The sequence below is a fragment of the Nicotiana tabacum genome, chromosome 24, assembly GCF_000715075.1.
Source record: "Nicotiana tabacum cultivar K326 chromosome 24, ASM71507v2, whole genome shotgun sequence".
NCBI classification, from domain to species: domain Eukaryota; kingdom Viridiplantae; phylum Streptophyta; class Magnoliopsida; order Solanales; family Solanaceae; genus Nicotiana; species Nicotiana tabacum.
Window position 1 is genome coordinate 5,363,796 of NC_134103.1, and position 20,597 is coordinate 5,384,392.

Here is a 20,597-nt window from a genome sequence, read left to right on the forward strand (position 1 = left end):
TCTAAATGAATTTATCATTAATTATTTTTCTTTTAAAATATTTATTCTAAATGAGTTGTCCTTCATTATTATTCTTTTTTGAATTTATTCCGACGAAGGACAACTCCCTAAATTCTTCATATTTTAAGTTATTTATCGCAAAATATTAACTCTAACATTAGTCAATTTTTAAAATTTTACATTTTGATTATTAATATTTAAGAGGTACAAGGCCAATCTTTTCATTCTCAGATTAAAAGACCAAAAGATTCAATCTGAGAATCGTGAAAAAAAATATTGTATTTTGTTTTAGTATTATCACAGAAATAACAATAATTTTCATAAGATATTTCCACATAAATCCTCATAGATCGCAATAAGGCATTTGAAAACTTCAATTGGACACGATTTCATCATCTATTTAGCTAGACAAATACAAAAATATCTATTATTTTCAAAAAAAAAAATCTTTTTATTATTTTATAATTTTTTATAAATATCTAATAATATTTACATAATTTTTAAAAGTATTTATATTCATTAATATGAGTACACGCGCGAAGCGCGTGCACTAAGACTAGTTACCTTATAAGCTCGAGTCACCCCAAGAGCAAGGTGGAGAGTCCTTGGAGGGAAGGAGTCGAGGGTCTATCGGAAACAACCTCTCTACCCTAGGGTAGGGGTAAGGTCTGCGTACACACTACCCTCCCCAGACCCCACTAGTGGGATTATACTTGGTTGTTGTTGTTGTACCTTATAAGTGTCATGGTCATGTAAATATTTTTTTATATTGCTAGCGCATAAAAATTAAATCTAATTTGTAAATATTTTATTTGAAAATTAAAAAGAGTGTATTTTTCAAGTATAAGAAACTAACCCCACTCCAGAGGGATGAAATTCAGCCCGCCAGTGCCTTTAAGTACCTCATACACAAAGTCAGGTAAAAATAGCACGGGCTAGCTAGTTTTCGGACTAGTAATTGAAAAATAGCCAGCGTTTGCAAAGTCTTTAAAAATAGCCACTATTTTGCTGCAACACAGAAAGTTCCAGCATAATATACTGGAGATCGGTGCACATATGTATGAACTTCCAGCATATTATGCTGGAACTCCAAAACGCGGAAAGTTCCAGCATAATATATTGGAGATTAGAGCATTTGTGTATGAACTTCCAGCATATTATGCTAGACCGGTATATTATACTGGAACTCCAGTATATTATGCTGGAGTTCCAGTATTTTATACTAGAATATTTTCCGGATTTTGAACAGTGTTTTCGTTCAAATTTATCTTTACATAAAAAGTGGCTAAATTTCGATTACTTTTGAAATTATGACTATTTTTTAATTATCACTTGTAAATCTGATTATTTTTGAATTTCTCGCCGAAAAGACAGCTTAAAAGGTTTTCTACCACTTCCATTATCTCTTACTATAATTTTTGAATTTAAGTAATATGCAGTAACAATGTAACAACTTCTTACACCATCCATACAATTCAACCGATTGTTACTTTTGAGGTTATAATATTTTTATTTTTTTGTTGTGGGTCAACTTAATTTAGTGGTGTAAAAAATTTATACACTGTCAGTATATAAATGTTAAATTACATTTCAACTATTAGCAACTATTTATAAACATACTTCTATTAGTCCTAACTTGAAAATGTTTCAAGAAAATTCATTTACAGAATTTGATTGCAGTAGGTTTTAGCCCTTTGAATAACGCTTAGATGGGGCAATTGGGACCAACTGGACTTGTCAGATCTATTCTATTGTAAAAATTGTATTAGCTAGCCACTTTCTGGACCAGTAATTGAAAAAATAGCCAGTGTTTGGAAATTTATTCAAAGTAGCTGTTTTTAATGTGGAAATAGCATGAAACTATTATGGAGATGACTCTGTCATGGATTCCAAAAAAGTGGCTATTTTTCAATTGACTTTTGAATATGTGGCTATTTTTCAATACAAGTCCGAAAAATGGCTACTTTTTAGCTTTGGTTGACGGTCCAACTCTATTGAAAGGCCTGAAACTAAATCCTATATCTTTTAACGGGCCGAGCTTATAGCCCAATTATGGGTTAAATCAAAATACCTAAAAAAATCTCCGAGAAATCCCCCATTTCTTATATTTCCCCAAAAAGGAAAACACTTGTCCTAAACTTCCAAAGATTCCACCTTTAAAGAATCTCTGAATTACTTACAAAATTTCCCAAAAACTTTGTCATAGTTCTAGCTCTCAACATTTCCACTCTAGGGTTTTTGGAAATTACGAGGTAGCCAGTGAAGCAATGGTGAAGGAGGAGGATAGCAAAACTTTGGAGCTGTTCTTGAAAATTGGATTAGATGAAAAGACTGCCAAAAATACTTTGGCTAACAACAAAGTTACCACTAATCTTACTGCCGTTATTCACGAGGTAATTTTAGTTGTATAATTTCATATGGGTGTCTCTCTATTTGTGTAGATAACCTACTTTACATATGTATATTAAAAACAGGTTGCTAATTTCAGCTGTTATCTTGATATTTTTTGTATCTTAAGTATTTTTAGATGCATAATTTCATATGGGCATCTCTTTATTTGTGTAAATAACCTACTTTATACACACACACACACACACACACACACACACATATATATGTATATATATATTTAAAAAGGTACAATTGTTCAGCTGGAATTTTAATTGTTGTATCTCAAGTATTTTAGATGCATAATTTCATATGGGTATCTCTCTATTTGTGTAAGTAACTTACTTTACATATGTATATGAAAAAGGTGAAAACTGTCAGCTGCAATCTTGATATTTGTATCTCTAGTATTTTTTAGATGTAATAAATGCATATGGGTTCCCACAGGAGTGCAGCGACACACCAAGGTACGGAAATTTTTCCTTATCAAAATAAATAAATAAATGCATATGGGTTTGTTCTATATGTGTGTAAATTACATGCTTTGTACATGTATAATGCCATCAGTTTTCTCATACCATCATATTCTTGCGACTAAACTGCACAATGTAGCTAGTTGTAGGGAGGTGTGCTAGGATGAAATAGCTGTGTGCAACGTTTCTTATTGGTTACATTAGTTGATTATTTGTTCTGCTAGATATTTTAAACATCTTTTGAGATGTAATATCTTATTCTAATAAAAGTTCCCTGAAAAGCAATTATATGTCATCAATTTTTTCTTAACACTTTGTTTCGTGATTAATCCAGGCAGCTGTGACTGATGGTTGTGACCGTACTGTAGGCAACCTGATATACACGGTAGGCTTCTAAAATTTTGACAATAAGTTGGCAAATCTGTCATTTATATTCAACTTGCATATAATTTTCTTCCCATGCATTAATCAAAAACTTAGGACCATTTTGGATCGTTTAGTTTATCTTTTCGTGAAGCTTAAAATTGAAATATATCTTATTCTTTTCCATTGCGTTGAGAGGATAAGCACTACGATGAGAATGTGAAAGATGTAACCAACTTTATCCTTTGTATGATAGGTTGCTACAAAGTTTCCAGCCAATGCACTTAACCACCGGCCCACATTGCTTCAGTACATTGTATCAACAAAGGTTTGTTGTATGCTCAGGTCAAAATTCATGTTCTTTTTATTTGGTTGTCCGTTTATGCAAGCATAGCAGTAGAACTGCGACCCCTTTACTTTTGTAAATCGTCAATGTCTGTGTCTGTTTTAGGTAATAAAAATATTGAGGCTGTTATGACTAATAAATTGGTGAAGCCCCTTCATATTTGTCTTTTACTGGACCGTTGCAGATTAAAACCCCTGCACAGTTAGAAGCGGCATTCACCTTTCTTGCTGCAACCGCCTCTGGAAATTTGAACACCCAAGAATTTGATGAGGCTTGTGGTGTTGGTAAGAAATCCTGTTTCCCCAAGTCCAATTAATATAACATTAATGGCATTAGATCTCTCATGCTTGATGAATCTTTAATATTATTATTCAGGTATACTTTTTCCTTTTTTTTTTGGGGGGGGGGGGGTTGTTGGTGGTGTTTGGATTATTCTTTCTTAGAAATAATTAATATCTTCCTTTTAAAACAAAAAATACTATGTATTCCCATAATGTTGAGCAGGGGTTGAGGTAACCAAGGATGACATTGAACGTGCTGTCAGTGAGGTCTTTGAGGAGAAGAAGGCCAATATATTAGAGCAGCGTTATAGAACAAATGGTTAGTTTGCTGCTTCTGGAACTAATCTGGTTACTGTTTAGCTGATTAGTTAATCTGTATCTGTCGGTGTGTTTATATGCAAGTAATTGAGTGCTGAGAACTCTGAAATGCTAGCATTACAGCGAACAAAAGTATAAGACACTCTCATTGACCTTTGTCATTCTATATCCTTGTACCGTTGTAGCTTCTAGATGTCATGATGTGGGGAGACTGTTTAGATTAAATTCATCTTTCTTTAATAATTTGTACTCATCTTTCGAGTTTCTGTGGTTTGATAAGTCCTTTTCTAATTAAGTGCTGTTATGATACTAATACTACAAATGACCTGATTGTCTCCTTTGGTTGATTAAGGATATAATGCCTGTTTTATATTTAAACATGAATAGAATAGGAGTTTCAACTAAGAATAATTATTTCTTTGATCGAGTCACTGCCAGGACCTTAAATTGGTAGCTTACTTGTGACCCCTAGATGGTTTGTTTTTCCTGAGCAATCGGGTTAAATAAATTCGTTAGATCCTGATGTAATACTATACTTTATAAAATAAGAGTAGGATTGGAAGGGGGTGGGGGGTTGGTCTCAAATGTATGTGCATTGGCGACCTTATTGAAATGTTGGCAACTGTAAATGTCATTTGATCAAGGACTATCTTTTAAATAAAGTGGGCATGGAGGTAAGACCCCTCTTCTCTAAAGAGATAAATTCTCTTTCTAACATGCTTTATGTAATCTCTCCTTATTAGTTGGTGAACTCTTTGCTCACGTTCGGAAGAAGTTGCCATGGGCTGATCCGAAAGTAGTCAAGGTAATCACAGATGTTTCCTACGCTCTCTTTTGGGGTAGATGGTCAAGCTATTATGAGCTACAATTGGTTTTAATTAAAAAATTGCTGCTTATGAAGATTATTTATTGTCACAGGAAGTAATAGATGTGGAGCTGTATAAATTACTTGGGGAAAGAACTGCAGCAGATAATGAAAAGCCTGTAAAAAAGAAGAAAGAGAAGCCAGTGAAAGTTGAGGTGGTGCTTCTTCATCTTATGTGTTTTATCCTTTTGCTGACCACATGTTTTGGTGGACCTTCTTCATCTGATATGTTTTGTCCTAAGCTAAGCTGAGCCTGCTTCTTCATCTTATGTAGGATAAGGCAAAAATCGAGGAGACCCCTGCACCGAAGCCGTCTGAAGAAGAACTGAATCCATATTCAATCTTCCCCTCTCCTGAGGAAAATTACAAGGTGCTTAGGATAATATTATGTCCATTGTCATATTTTTCAGTCTTAAGCTTAATACTTTGCATATTTTGCTTCACTGAGATTTCCGTGATTTGACATTTTTTACATGATTAACTACATGCCATTTTTAAGTAGTGCAACAAATACACTTTGGCTGCATGAAAACTTCCTTACAAGTTTGTAATCATATGGTGCCGGTCTGTTTATCCTCTTTTGCATCTGTGGTTATGTATGTGAAACTTTTATTTTTCTGCCATTTTGGGTCCTTAATTTTGTGTACATGGCCATATTTTTTTCTCTTCTTCCATAAGCTGGTTCCGCTTGGTTGGAAAACTTATGTAGTTGCTTCTTGGGCTAGTTTGCATATTTATGGTATTATAGGTTGGACTAAAGCAGTCTATTGCTGTCAAATTTCCCCACTTTAAATCTAATTCAGGATAGTTTGTTCAAGATGCTATGTTCTTCTTTTTAGTGGTATGAACATCTGCTATCCTGATAATCAGGTGCATACAGAAATATATTTCAGTGACAGGCCTGTGCTTCGAGCTTGCAATTCCAAGGAACTACTTGAAAAACATTTGAAAGTGACTGGACAAAAAGTTTTAACACGTTTTCCACCTGAACCTAACGGATATTTGCACATTGGACATGCAAAGGTGATGATACACAAATTTGGATATTTTGTAAATGTGATCTTGCTCTAAATCTTACTTTGATACTAAACAGGCTATGTTTGTGGACTTTGGTCTGGCCAAAGAAAGAGGTGGTGGCTGTTACTTGAGGTAGGCATTAAAATTTTCCTTCTCAATATGTGTTTTCCCTTCCTCATTATCTCAAATTAATATTACTGCAAGGATTTTGCAAAAGTTCGGCTTTGTGCTCAATATGAATCACTATATTACAGAAAGGGTGACTTTATTTGATGCCTAGAATACAGACTTGTGTCTCGTGAGAATGGATGCCTGTCCTGGGACCTGCTCATCAATTGGCATTTGCTTACGGTCGGAGTTGGGATAATTCTATTCTGTCACGTCATCCGGTCAAGGATGGAAGTACAATGATGATGGAATTGGTATAAAATTAGATTATGGAGGATTATAACGCGGGGGTGTTGAGGGGTATTCTCACAGTTTTGATCAAAATTTTCTGAGTTTAATTTAGTTTTGATGATAAAATAGAATCCTGGGTCACAAACTTTTGGATTCAGGAACAATTTTCAGAGATCTTTTTTAATTTGTAAAGATAAAATTAGGCTACTAAAACAAGAAAAAGATAATGCAATTTAAAGATGTTATTTGGAGTGCGAGCGAGAGACATGGTGGACGAGGAAGAGTAGGAGAAGGTTGTGGTTGGAAGGAGTTAATGTTATGCTTCTGGATTTATTAGTTTGGCCTAGTAAACTCTGAATTAGGTTGTCTGAATATAGTTCACTATGTAATCCACAAGATATTTTGTCTCTCGTTAATTCTGCCCCAAAACTCAAATGTATGTGGTGGATATTAATCTTGTACAAATCTCATCTGTCCTTATTCGTCTCCCTATTCACATGGAAGCTCTAATTTCATTTAATGTGGAACCTCTCTTTTACATGTGAGTGCTAGATTCCTCATGACTTTGTCGTTGGATTTAGGTTTGATGATACCAACCCTGAAGCTGAGAAGAAAGAGTACATCGATCATATCAAAGAAATTGTAGGGTGGATGGGATGGGAGCCTTACAAGGTATGATAATGTTCAATATCAATGGTCTATTTCCCGTGTTTGCAATACTAATATGTTGGCAATTTGCAGATAACTCACACTAGTGATTATTTCCAAGACCTTTATGAGCTAGCTGTAGAGCTGATAAGAAGAGGTCATGCATATGTTGACCACCAGGTAAGATGGCTATTATAAATAACACGTGATATGTTTAATACATAAAAATTGCTATTGTTGTTTTCTCTTGATACTCGTTTTTGGTTTCTGGTTCTCCTTTTCTTGTCTTTGCCTTTAAGTCTGCCCTTGCCCACCAGAGCTAACCTCTATTGTGAGGGGCTTCACTGATTGTTGTGGTTATACACTAACTAGATATTAGTATGAGATATATGGTCTGATTTTCTACATAACACAGACACCTGAAGAGGTAAAAGAATATCGGGAGAGAAAGATGAACAGCCCTTGGAGAGATAGGCCTATAGAAGAGTCCTTAAGATTGTTTGATGAAATGAAGAAGGGGATGATTAATGAAGGCAAGGCGACATTAAGGATGAAACAGGACATGCAGAGTGATAATTTCAATATGTATGACCTTATTGCATACCGTATCAAGGTAGGTATTTTCTGACAAAAACCATTTTGAATTCTATCTTGGTGTTTACTAACATTTAGTCCAATATTACTTGTTTCTACAGTTCACTCCTCATCCACATGCAGGGGATAAATGGTGCATCTACCCCAGTTATGATTATGCCCATTGTATTGTTGATTCTTTGGAAAATATCACTCATTCGGTACGTATGCGACTTGTTGCTGTCAAATACTGTGTTTACTTCTTCTTCACTTTGTCAAGTCAGCATGACCTATCTTGCATTTATAAGTTCCCTCTGCATATAGCTTTTCTGTTTCTATTTTCATTTTGAAGTTACTTATAATATTTAGCTGTAAACCCATTACATAGAGTATCTTCCCTGAATAAAAATGAGAAGAAATAAATGTTGTTCGAGTTCGCTATAAAATACTCGGTCTATCTTGCTGTGTAACCCCTCTCTGTTTCCAGCCACGCTGGTGACAAATTGTTGTAGTAAAATAGTATTGCTGTAAATAATAGCTTAAATCAATTGAAATTTCAATTTCACATTCTCATGCAGCTTTGCACCCTGGAGTTTGAAACCCGCCGTGCATCATATTACTGGTTACTGGATGCACTAGGCCTTTACCAGCCTTTTGTTTGGGAGTACTCACGGTTGAATGTGTCAAATACTGTGATGTCAAAGCGTAAAGTTAGTTTGACTCCTGAGTGTTCCTTTTATTCAAAATTATTTATAATGGTTTCATGCAGGTAAAATTCCTGTTTCAAACTGATTCTTGATTTTTATCGCTGTCCAGTTGAACCGTCTTGTAACAGAGAAATGGGTTGACAGCTGGGATGATCCTCGTCTCATGACATTAGCAGGATTGCGACGTAGAGGGGTAACTTCAACAGCAATTAATGCTTTTGTTCGTGGGATTGGAATAACTAGAAGGTTGGGCACTCATTTATCTATGTGTATGTATGTTCCCAGTACAAAGGAAAACTAGTGTTTGACAGCGTGTTGACAACTTTCTTTTTTGGATGCAGTGACTGTAGTATGATACACCTTAGTCGCCTCGAATACCATATAAGAGAAGAACTAAATAAAACAGCTCCTAGAACAATGGTTGTGCTAAATCCCCTTAAGGTGGGCATATCTAGATTTAAATAAAGTATTTGTGGATGGAGACATGCACAAGTATGTATTCTATTGCCAATTTACAGAAACTTAAGTTATGAACTTCATAATCAGGTTGTCATCACAAACCTTGAAGCTGGCTTAGTAACGGATCTAGATGCAAAGAAATGGCCTGAAGCTCCAGCTAACGATGCTTCGTCATTTTATAAGGTGGGCATGCATTTTGTACTATATAATAATGGATGTTCTCTACTTTTCTGTCTCCACATAATAAAGCAATTCAATGTCCTTGATCCTTTAATATGTGTTTGCCATTTCTGTTCATTTTTGTAGGTCCCCTTTTCTAGAGTTGTGTACATTGAACGTACAGATTTTAGATTAAAAGATTCTAAAGATTATTTTGGCCTTGCTCCTGGAAAATGTGTCTTACTAAGGTAGTGTGCGTTAACTCACATCTTTGGTCATCCAAAAATTTGCTCGATTTCAGTTCAATACTTGGCCTTAGATGTACAGCTCAAACTATAAAGCTTATTTGCATTGCAGGTATGCATACCCGATAAAATGTACAGATGTAATTCTTGCTGATGACAAAGAGACGGTTCTTGAGATTCGGGCAGAGTATGATCCGTCCAAGACGACCAAGCCTAAGGTGGGGTTTTTGATGTTAAATTCTTCTGTGTCATGGTTGGTTTAGAGTTTCAGATCTGTTGTTCCTGAAACAATGTTGTTGCAGGGTGTTCTTCATTGGGTTGCAGAACCTTCACCCGGGGTTGATCCACTTAAGGTGGAGGTCCGGCTATTTGACAGGCTCTTCCTCTCCGAGGTTTCTTTTGTTTACCTTGTCAAACTTACTTTTCACCTTTCTCAATCAGTCATTTTGAAGCTAATTGTTGCTTGGTTTTGTGATAAGAATCCCGCCGAACTCGAAGACTGGCTTGGTGATTTGAACCCTGAGTCTAAAGTGGTGATACAAAATGCTTATGCTGTGCCCTTAGTTAGGACGGCTGCTCTTGGAGACAGATTTCAGTTTGAAAGGCTCGGTAAGTTCTAGTACTCGTTATTTCTTGGTAGGGATCTGAAATTTATCTGAGATGAAAGTTTAAGTGCCTCTACAATGTTACCCCCTTCTTGAGTCGTAAAATAGGTTCCTTTACAGTATCTATTACTTCTTTGATGTTTGCTTTGGTGCCTTGAAATACTAATAGCAGCAATCCAATTCTGCCTGAAGCTTTTTTCTAAGTTACTTCTAATAGAGTGATAGCATGTGTTTGTGAAAGGTCTGATCTGCTGAAACATGAGATTCTATTTGCTTTAACAAAATCAATTTTAAAGAGCCAGGAGCTGAAAAATGTTGGTTGCTTGAATTTTGTTTTTCAATTCACATTTCAAATTCGGAGTTTGAAGAGTTGGTGCTTCTACCTTTTGAATTCATCATATGAAACTATAATTTGTTAAACCGCTGAAGGCCTTACTTCCCAATGCCCTCCATTGTTCCTGATTTCCTTAATTTTATCAAAACAGATGAATTCTAATGCTTGAGTTGTTTTAAATGATGACTTTTGCAGGGTATTTTGCTGTTGACCAGGATTCCACTTCTGAGAAACTGGTCTTCAATCGGACTGTCACGCTGCGTGATAGCTATGCCAAGGGTGGAAAATGAAGCTTTATGAAGAAATGGAAGTGAAATGGCAGTGTGTGATCGAGTGAGATTAACTAATGCATTTTTCTTGATATTTACGTGTACAAATAGACATTTTCAAGAATGAACATTTTTGGTATTCCGGGAATACACCCAAGTTTAGATCTCGTACAAATCATCGTTGCTTAAAAAAGACAATAAAGTTTTGGTAGCTCAATTTTGTTACTCTCCCGTGAAGTCCATTTTGTTGTTTCTTTTCTGCAAAAAAATGCAGTTATGGATTAGATATGACATGAACAGTCTTTGGTATTTCTTATTAACCAATCAGCGGGGTAGGTCCTCTCTCAATCGATGAATATCCTTGAGGTGAAATACACTAATATTGTTCCATCGACTGGAAAAGCCAAATTCTGCTTCCATTTCATATTCAGATTTTTGAGTGGCTTCTTCCTAGTCACTGTAGTTTCTTTTAATTCTGCTTAAAAACCGACTTTGATGTGAGCAAACAGATAACTTTTTATATGGGAAATCTTGAAACTGCAGTTGTATGATTATGGGAGAAAAATATGGGCAACCAAAAGAGAAGAGTTGGAGGGAGCTAAGAAGGACTTAATAGATCCACTCAAGCCTTACTTTGGAGGGGAGAGCTTTGGTTTTGTGGATATTGCCTTGATTGGATTCTACTGCTGGTTTTATACATATGAGTACTTTGGCAACTTCAGCATAGAGGCCGAGTGCCTGAAACTTGCTGCTTGGGGCAAGAGATGCATGCAGAGGGAGAGTGTCTCCAAATCGCTCAGATCAATTCTTCGTTGCAACCGCTTCGATCCACCCTCAGCGGCGAAGCCAAGAATTTTTCTAAAGGTGTTCAAACTTGAAAGAAATAAAAATAATTCCTCAATAAAGAGTATTCAGTATATGTTGTATACTTTTAAACCTAATATTTTATCTGTATACACAGTATAATTTTTCGACAAAGGGTGATCGATTGACCACCCTTAGGACAATGTAGCTTCGCCCCTGTCCACCCCCTCGGTAAAAAATCATAATACGCCCCGAGTAATTCCTACCCGACCCTCATAAGATTTATGAGATACTACTAGAATTTAGAAAGAATTATGGAGTAGAATAAACATATTCACGTGCTTCAGAATTGGAGTTGTAGTATTGTCCTATTTTTCTAGCGTCCAATTCCTTTTGCATGCTTTTTGGGTCCTCTTAAATAGAGATAGACTCTGCTCAACAGTACAATGTACAGCAAACAAAGACAGCAGCTGTTTGGGGTGAATTAACTGCTGTTTGCAGAAGGGGAGGGGAATTTCGAAGAGAAACATTGCCACGTGAATTTGTGCAATTATTTACTGCCTCTGCTCTTTGCAATTCCATCATCAACTAGTTACGTCAATCTTCAAACTGATTAATATCTCTCAAAAATTTCCATTTTCTTTGGCGTTTACAAGGCAATGAAAAGAAGAATTAAGGAAATCGAATTTACTTTTTTTTCTTCTAATTTTCCTAGAGATATGTCATCTTGTTTAAAATGGTAATACTTTTATTTTCATTCGCTCAAGTTAGATAAATATTCATATTTCTACGGATGGGGACTCAGTAGGGTCCTTGTGTAAAAATTTATTATGGGTCATATGGACATTTTAGAAGCTGAAAGAGTCAAATGTGAGACCACTCAAGGGTAAAGACACCCATAATTTTGCAAGAAAAAAGAAATATCATATTGGTCCTTTGTGAGGATGATAGAGCTACTTTAATTACAAGGAACCGATTAAGTAAGTACAACTTGCACCAACTCCCTAAGTTAAACCCAAGTGTGCGGCTAGTGGTCAACGAAGTAAGTGAAAATCTCTGCTTGTGAGTGATAATACCCTTTTTAAAGTAGGGAAGTGAGTTTTGGAGTAAATTTTATGGGTAATTATTTAACTTTTTGTTCATTACCCAAAAGTCACTTTTTTCTTTTATTACGTAAAAGTCATTCAAATTTGTATTCATCATTACATAAAAGTCGTTTTTCTTTCTTTTGTTACACAAAAATCATTTTACTATACTCTAGTTATCACAATAATTACTTTGATCAAATTTTACAAACCTTTCACTTGAAAAGTTTATTATATCCTCCCATTTATGTAATATATTCGTACATTTAATTTTTTTTTCTTAATATTAATTTTTAAAATATATAAATAGAATTATTAAATTTGTCAGTAACATTACTGTGAACAAATCTCAAGTTCACGTTCTTAATCATGATTAACGAAATATGTTTAATAAAAATTAAAAAAATCAAAGATCATTGATTTATTAGCCAAGCCACACCCATTAATTTAATAAATAAAATACACATATCTAGCAAAATGACACATCAAATTAATACTTTCAAATAAATAATATTAACAGAGAAAGCTTTAAAAAACTTAATATTAAACACAAATATCTTTGAAACTATTTTTAAAATTTTTATTGACTATAAAAAATAATATTTGTTAAACAAATCTGTTTTTAATATTTTAAATAAATATTAAAAAATAAATATTGTTTTATCATTTTTATATATAAAATATGTTCGTGTTTGAATATGATTAAACAAATTGAGTGCCATGAAAATAATTAAATGTATGGATATTTTATAAAAATAATAAATAAAATAATTTAAAGTTATTTTAATTATAAGTAAAATACCTAGGTAAAAATATATTATATAGTATATAATATTACATAAATGAGAGGATTAATGTCAAGGACATAATAAACTTTTCAAGTAAAAGTATTATAAAGTCTGGCCAAGGTGACTTTTGTGATAAATAGAGCAAAGTAAAATAATTTTTGTGTAACAAAAGAAAGAAAAATAACTTTTGGGTAATGAACACAAAGTTGAATGATTTTTACGTAACAAAAAGAAGAAAAGTGACTTTTGCGTGCAAAACACACTTAAATTGTGCTCGCTAGTCAAAGATAGTATAGTATAATATCGTGTCCACAGGGATTGGATTTAAACAGTATTATCATAACTTGTAGCTAGATTGCTATCCAGGAGGATCAACAGTTGAGATTTATATGATTAATAATAAAATTAATTAAGAATCTAGAGCTAATTGACTGATGACAATCGAAGTAAGGCCTAAGCAAAGAAAGATATCAATGGGAGAAAATGGGGTTTTGATAGGATAGGTGTAAGATAATTGTCTGGGATTTAACTCTGGATAATTCACTTCTAATGTTTGAGTGAGTCTCTCGAATTCACTTAATTATCAGTACAATTGTTTAGTAGAAACGCCTCTCTCGATTAAGTCTCAACCTCACAATATGAACCAATTTAAGCTCTGTGAAGATATGCAAGAATGCGTAATGGATCGGTCTTTAGAAAAACCTCTTTCGATTATTTTTCTAACTAAGTTTAATCAATGATTCAACTAGCCTCTTTTGATTACGTCTTAGAAGAATCTATGAACTCAACCAACAATATAATGCAAAGATATCACAAGTTATGCATCTCTCGATTACATGAACTATTGAATATAGATGCAACAATTAAATCTTCCAAAATGATTCAAATACATACAAATAGAGTTATAATCCACAAACAATCATCAATACACCAAATCCATCAAAAACCAAAAGGAACTACTCCATAGACATGGAGAAGTTCTTTACAAATATAACTAAAATATAGAAAAATATAAATTCAATCCAAACCCGGATCTTGAGTGAGGAAGGAATGATGAAATCCTTTTGCTTGTATTCTTCCAACTCCTCCTTAGCCTCCTTAGGTCGAAAATCTGTCAAAAGTCCATCTAAAATGGTGTTTTGGAGTATTTAAGCCGCACCCAAAACAAACTCCGGACGAAACTACCATCTTTTAGCGGAATTGGGAAGTCACTCTAATATTTTTAGGCTATCGCGCCGCCCCATGCGGCGCGGTTGTGGAAAATTTCAGAATGATTCAAAATATGATTTCTGGCCACTTTTTGCACTAGCGCCCTACGGGGCTTGCCGCGGGGCGGTAGTGCAAATTGTGGCCAGAAATGAGTTTTTCAAATTTTTGACATCCAGACTTGATTTTCGACCCACGAACGTGATCCCGGCTTAGTTGCTTGGGCTTCTACTTATACTTCAAAGCTCCTAGCTCAAATTAGTTCCACGACATCTACATAACTCGGAATCACTCCTACAAGGTATAAAACACACAATAAGTGTAAAAGCACTACCAATTAAAGCTCAACACAAGTAAAGTGCAGTGAATTAGAGTGTAATAAGCGACTAAAATACGGAATTATAGTTTACCATCACGTAATGAACACAAAGTTGAATGACCACCCATAAAATTTACTCCGAGTTTTAAGTTGCACCCTACTGTGTGATTGACGTTCAACTAAGTGTGTGGTTGACGTTCAATGAAGTGTTAAAATCTTGGGCTCAAATCCGTTCTTCCCATTTATCCAAAGTTTTGGTGACAGAATTATTTGATACATATGTTGGTGGGAAATAGCAGGTATCTGATGAAATAGTTTAAATGTGCACAAAATGGCTCGAATACCATTGTTATAAAGAGGGTGAGAGGGGATGGGGTGGGTGGGGGGGGGGAGAGTAAGTTCCAAGTTGTGACATGTGAAAAGAGCCTAGTCTCTTCAAGAATTAAGTGATGTCCACTGATAATTGAATTGAAGTTTGAAAGGAGAAAAAGTATGATGCTTATAGTAAGTTCCATTTTCACATGGAAACTTAGCCTGTTTGGTCACATGCTGAGATGCAACTTTTTTTTAAGGATAGTTTCACTGATGTGACTTCAAAAAACTTTAGTGAATTCCCAAAGAACATTTGACAGCAAATTGCTCCTAGCATAAAGCTTTTCTTGAAGTTTAGTGCTCTTGTTCTTATAGTGAATTTGCCACATTATAGTAGTAATTTAGTGGTCAGAATCATACTACTTAATAGCCTTTTGTTTCTTGGATTAAGGATAAAGAGGAATGATACACAACTTAAGGCTCTATATAGGACTTTCATCCTTATATTAAAGCAATAAATTACTTCTAATTGCTAAAGTATATTTAGAGCCTAGAGATATGAGTGCCATCTTTCTTCTTTCATTTCTTGCTTTTTCCTATTTGAGAAATCAAGAACTTGCATTCTTCTGTATTCAATCATTCTTCTGCAAGTTCACATTGGTATACTTTCTCATTGTGCTCTGCTTGAAAAATGATCACTTCAAGTACATCTTTATCATCCACTCACAAGTCCCTTTTCTTCTCCTTTTTATCCTTTTCTTTTTTGAGGGTGTAACAATCAAATCAGTGATTGGATTTCACACAATTCCTTCAAGTTGACCTTTCATTTGACAGCAGTCCTCCCTACCTCTCTCAAAATACGATACTCCTTCCAGTTCACAATAAATGACCAATTTACTTTTTTATTTTGGTCCAAAATAAGTGTCCATTTATATAATTAAGAAAAAATTTAATTTATTTTTTCAAAATTACCCTTATGTACGTATCCCTAAAAAGTCTTTTACTCCTCACATTAACTATGATGCAATATTTAATTAATGGTAATTTAGTTACACTAACTATTTTTGTCTAGAATTTTATATTTTCTTAATGGATGTGCAAATTGGTCACTTATTGTGGATGGGAGGGAGTAGTGTAAAGCTCAAACTTCTAGGTGAGTTTTACTTCTTTTTTTCTTGAAAATTAAAAAAACAAATTGGATGATGATAGTATTTGTCATATGACGGTGCTATGATTGAAATCTCTCCACCCTAAATAAAAAAAATATTGCATGCGAGATTTAGGAACGTAAGATGGTTGGAATCTATCCACCATTAGTCTTGCATTCGGGATCTACGAATGTAATTTATTTTTTGTTGGTAGACATATTCAATGCAGATTCAAATTAGTCGATCCACTGAAGTTCAGATATATAATGATAGCATTTATCATATGATGAAATAAAGAGGATAATCACATGGAATTTGGTGCGATAATTAAAATCTCTCCACCCTTAACCAAAAGTATTGCATGCGAGTTTTAGGAACGTAAGATTGTTGGAATCTATCCCTTTACAACTTGTTTGGTGGTTGTTACTCATTGTATTGTATCGTATTGTTACTTTAAATACGATATTTGTTTTGATTGTTACCTAAATTTTATTGTATCGTATCGTTAAATCCGTCGTTACATAACGACGAAATGTGTCACTTTATGTAATGACTGATTTGATGTGGTCGCATCATTATCTTGTCTTTTTATCTAAATCTCACCCTTCATTTTTATTAAATAATTTTATTTTATCATTTATCCTACTTTTTTATATAGTAATTTTACCATGTATCATAATTTTTCTTTATAATATTGCAAGTTTATTCTTCATATTGTTGGTGTATGATATCATGAAACGATGACAAACGACACAATATATTCAAATATTATATTTATCAAACAATAAACGATACGTAACAACCATCCAAACAACTTAGTCTTACATTCGCGATCCGTGAACGTAAAATCTTTTGTTGGTAGACATAATTAATGCGAATTCAAACTAATTGGTCTAGTGAATTTCAGATGTTGGCAAAGAAAAAATATAAAGAGGTTGAACCCAAGACAGAGGATGGGGGTTGCTTTTCGTGGGTTGTGGGGTTGTGGGGGGGGGGAGGGCTTTGTTTCTTGCCATACTCCTTTTTATATTACATACAAATACTATGAATTATATGTTCCCTTTACATGATTAGACAACACTGGGTCTTTTTCCTTGGCATTTTGAGCTCTCCCTTTCAGTAAGTCACTTCCTCACAGTTTCCTTATATTTGACCACAACCTTTTGATCTTTCCTTAGTTACCTTTCTGTGACTAAAGAATCTATCTTCTCAACTATGAATCAACTAATGAATAAGTGTAATCTTAAGTCTTAACCAAGACTCCTTACTAGAAAAAGAAAAAAAACCCAGAAAATATTAAACAAGAAATCAAGAAAAGGCACAAGCTTCTTAATATATAGACACAAAAAGTAGCCATTTTATATTTTCTTTGTACAATAAGTATACTAGAGCTAAAAAACTACGAGATTAAGTCATAGTTAGAACTTTTAAAACCTACTAAAACTATAGCATAGGCGTTATCAAAAGTAATACTATTATTATGATTAGCATTTTTTGGCCCTCTTCTTTTAAGAGGGACTATAACTACATCTTCTGACTTTGAAAATTGGCACAAGTCTAATTAGATGTCTATATCTCCTAGCTTTCTGAATTGCCAAAACTCATCCATGTTCCACAATGATGCTGCAGCCATTTCATCACTAAACCAATGAGCTTCTGCCACCTCACACTCTGAAATTGACATTTCTTGAGATGAAAAATGTGGCTGCTGACTTAAGCTTTCCACATGGTAACACTCATTTTGTACTGAATTATTGTAGATAGTGAAATCTTGTGTCATCTCATTAGGCTGCAGCTTCAACATATTCATTGAATCTGTTGAATATATTCTTGAATTCTCAAATGAGCTTGTTTTTGCCTTATCATAAGGTTCTTGATTGTTGATTAAGGGAGTAATTAGTGAAGGATTATGTTTTTCAATGGAGGAAGATTGCTCCATTTTTTCAAGTAATCTTGGCATCCAAAGACTCTTGATTGCTTCAACAAATTTTTTGCTATTTGAATCAGCCTTGAGTTGTCTTGCTTGTTTTTGCACCCTTGTTCTCCAGTAGTTCTTGATTTCATTATCTGTTCTTCCTGGTAGATGTTGTGCAATTTTTGACCACCTGAATTCACAAACATGATTAATAAAATTGATCCCCCTTTTTTATGGCATTTGAAAATAAAGAATTATGTCCAAGATTGAGTGTTTAACAAAGTTAAAAGCAGTGTGTTCAAAACTCGATGAATAATAATTACTTTTCTACCCTTTTCTACTCTACTTAAATATCAAGATTTTGTCTGCGGCATAGTTTTGCACATTACGTGTTACGCTCTTACTATTGGATCAAAGTCCAAAGAAGACAGAGTTTGGATATCTGAATTTACCTGTTTCCCCATTTGGAGTGAAGTTCAAGGATTAAGAGTTGTTCTTGTGGGGTGAGGTTTCCACGTTTAATATCAGGTTTCAAGTAATTCAGCCACCTTAGTCTACAGCTTTTCCCTGTTCTCTTCAATCCTGCAAAAAAAAAAATCAATTAAAAAAAAAAGGTTTTTCCTTTTTTAATTTTATTTTCCAATATTATACAATTTTCCGATACTTTTTATTTCCTATTTCAATAATATTATATTTTAGGACAAAACCATTAGCTAGAAAATAAATAATAGTAAAAGTGTCGTTTTGAACAATAGATGTTTTTCACATTTAGCTATAAGAATGTGTAATTTATAAGTTTGCAATTCAAGAAGAAAAAAAGAACTACTTTGTGAAAATATTTCTTACTTTAATTCAAGAATTATGTAAAGAAAATAATGTGTTATAAATTACCAGCACATTTGGCTAAGGCATTCCAACGACCTTCACCATTGCTAGAAATACAATGAATAAGAAGATTATCTTCCTCAAGAGTCCATGGCCCTCTTCTTAGCTCAAATTGATCATCTTCATTTGAGGAATTATTACTCATAATTACTATGCCTTTGCTCATATGTAAATGGAAAATAGTATAAGACTAGAAGAGAAGAGTAGAAGAAAATTGCAAAGTTAGAGTGAATGTGAGAGAATTTAAAGGCTAAAGAGGTATTTTATAGATGACGACAAAAGTATTTCATATACGTGTCCAAAGGAAAAAACAGATGATATGAATAGGGGTATGTAGACCCCATTAAAGAAAGTGTAAATTTCTCCAGCATAATAATAATATATAAAGCGAAATCAAGATTTAAAATTTATGGTTCTAAACTGGTCACGGAACTTTACAATTAAATGTATATATATGTTTAAATAATTTTTAATATAAATATAAATAACTTGATTTGTCAGAACTCGTTTCGAATACTCTAGCTCCGTCCCTATTTATAAATCATAAAAACTCAAATGGAATTTGTATATTGATGATGTGGTGATAGTTGGCTAAGAATAATGATCTTTGTATGAGCATCAAAGTCTGCTCTAAATGCATGTGGATGGACCCCCATCTTTCACTTGAGGATGAATGTTGACCATTTAATTACACACTCTTTGCCCCTCTTCCACTTCCAATTAAAAAAAGAAGAAGAGAAACAAACAAAATTGCTTAAATATAATTTAAGCTGATTTTTCAGAAATGCTTTAACAATCTATATATTAAGTATACATATAACAGGGAAAATGTTAAATTTGCTCCTAATACTATTCGAATGTTTTTTAATTTTTTTATTCGTTATATTTTTGGTTTATTCATATTCTTATTGTTAGCAAATTATTTCGTATTTATTCTTGACATTAACAAAGCTCCAACATGAAATGAGTGGATTTCATGTCTCCAACTTCTTTGAGTTTAAAGGTCCAAATTTACCCTTTACCTTTAATATGATTATGGTTTAAAATTACTATTAAGCTAGAACTTTGTTAGGAGTAAGACCGCAAACAATAGATTTTTGCCTAACATCGAGCTAATAGAAGAAGGTAGTCCGGTGTTTAAGGTATTTTACGTTCACGGAGAGTTTGGAAACCGTATTTCAAGGGGTATGATGTAGACAACCTATTTTAATACAAGTATTAATAACGATTTCCACGGCTCGAACCCGCTAACACGGAGCTAAGTATTATGGCAAAAGTTTAATAGAAGACTTGTTCAAATTTTATATTAAATTTAGAGAAGTTCTTTATGAAGAAAGAGATGGGAGTTGGGATTTTATGAAGAAAGAGATGGGACTTGGGTGGTATTAGTGGTCTAAGTTGTCTCTTCTACTATTGAGTCAAAAGTACACATGTGGATGATGCATTAAAGATAAGTTCTTAAGTCTTGATACAATGTAAAGAAAACCATAAATATTGAAATGATGGATTTTACATGCAAAGAAAAGCCTTGAGAAAAGGGGGTCAAGAAAAGTATGATCTTGAAAATGAACTTTGCTTTGCTACCTCCTTGGAAATTGATTCCTCTTTCTCTTTGCCTCTTCATAGATTCCCTTCCTTTAATTTATATATAAGAAACGTGCTTGACTAAAATATTACACTATCTTA

At 33.9% G+C, this 20,597-nt stretch overlaps 2 protein-coding genes across 3 annotated transcripts; one reads left to right on the forward strand and one right to left on the reverse strand.

Moving 5' to 3' along the window:
• The first annotated feature begins 2,087 nt into the window (after positions 1-2,087).
• On the forward strand, positions 2,088-11,427 carry LOC107791030 (glutamine--tRNA ligase-like). Of its 2 annotated transcripts, XM_075247134.1 has the most exons (24): positions 2,088-2,393; positions 3,196-3,246; positions 3,481-3,552; positions 3,755-3,854; positions 4,075-4,170; positions 4,913-4,974; positions 5,088-5,189; positions 5,309-5,404; positions 5,905-6,057; positions 6,128-6,183; positions 7,032-7,122; positions 7,192-7,278; positions 7,514-7,711; positions 7,794-7,892; positions 8,250-8,381; positions 8,488-8,624; positions 8,720-8,819; positions 8,925-9,020; positions 9,144-9,244; positions 9,354-9,459; positions 9,544-9,633; positions 9,721-9,850; positions 10,376-10,513; positions 10,993-11,427. In XM_075247134.1, the coding sequence occupies exons 1-23, from the start codon at positions 2,268-2,270 to the stop codon at positions 10,468-10,470; spliced, it is 2,376 nt and encodes a 791-aa protein (XP_075103235.1). In that variant the 5' UTR covers positions 2,088-2,267; the 3' UTR covers positions 10,471-10,513; positions 10,993-11,427. The 2 variants fall into 2 exon arrangements, with proteins under 2 accessions (XP_075103235.1, XP_075103234.1); XM_075247133.1 differs by lacking the exon at positions 10,993-11,427 and having other exon boundaries at positions 10,376-10,674.
• A 6,019-nt stretch (positions 11,428-17,446) lies between these two features.
• LOC107791029 (transcription factor MYB62-like) lies at positions 17,447-19,156 on the reverse strand. Its single transcript, XM_016613012.2, has 3 exons — positions 18,918-19,156; positions 18,479-18,608; positions 17,447-18,216 (listed from the first exon to the last, which is right to left on the reverse strand). The coding sequence occupies exons 1-3, from the start codon at positions 19,075-19,077 to the stop codon at positions 17,673-17,675; spliced, it is 834 nt and encodes a 277-aa protein (XP_016468498.1). The 5' UTR covers positions 19,078-19,156; the 3' UTR covers positions 17,447-17,672.
• Positions 19,157-20,597: the final 1,441 nt, after the last annotated feature.

Bases quoted from the DNA above. Each gene is read 5' to 3' on its own strand.
- LOC107791030 (XM_075247134.1), top strand. From the start codon at position 2,268: ATGGTGAAGGAGGAGGATAGCAAAACTTTGGAGCTGTTCTTGAAAATT. The intron at 3,247-3,480 runs GTAGGCTTCTAA...TTTGTATGATAG, and splicing joins TAGGCAACCTGATATACACG to GTTGCTACAAAGTTTCCAGC. The intron at 9,460-9,543 runs GTGGGGTTTTTG...ATGTTGTTGCAG, and splicing joins CCAAGACGACCAAGCCTAAG to GGTGTTCTTCATTGGGTTGC.
- LOC107791029 (XM_016613012.2), bottom strand. From the start codon at position 19,077: ATGAGCAAAGGCATAGTAATTATGAGTAATAATTCCTCAAATGAAGAT. The intron at 18,609-18,917 runs GTAATTTATAAC...TTTTTTTTGCAG, and splicing joins TGCCTTAGCCAAATGTGCTG to GATTGAAGAGAACAGGGAAA. The intron at 18,217-18,478 runs GTAAATTCAGAT...TTGTGAATTCAG, and splicing joins CACTCCAAATGGGGAAACAG to GTGGTCAAAAATTGCACAAC.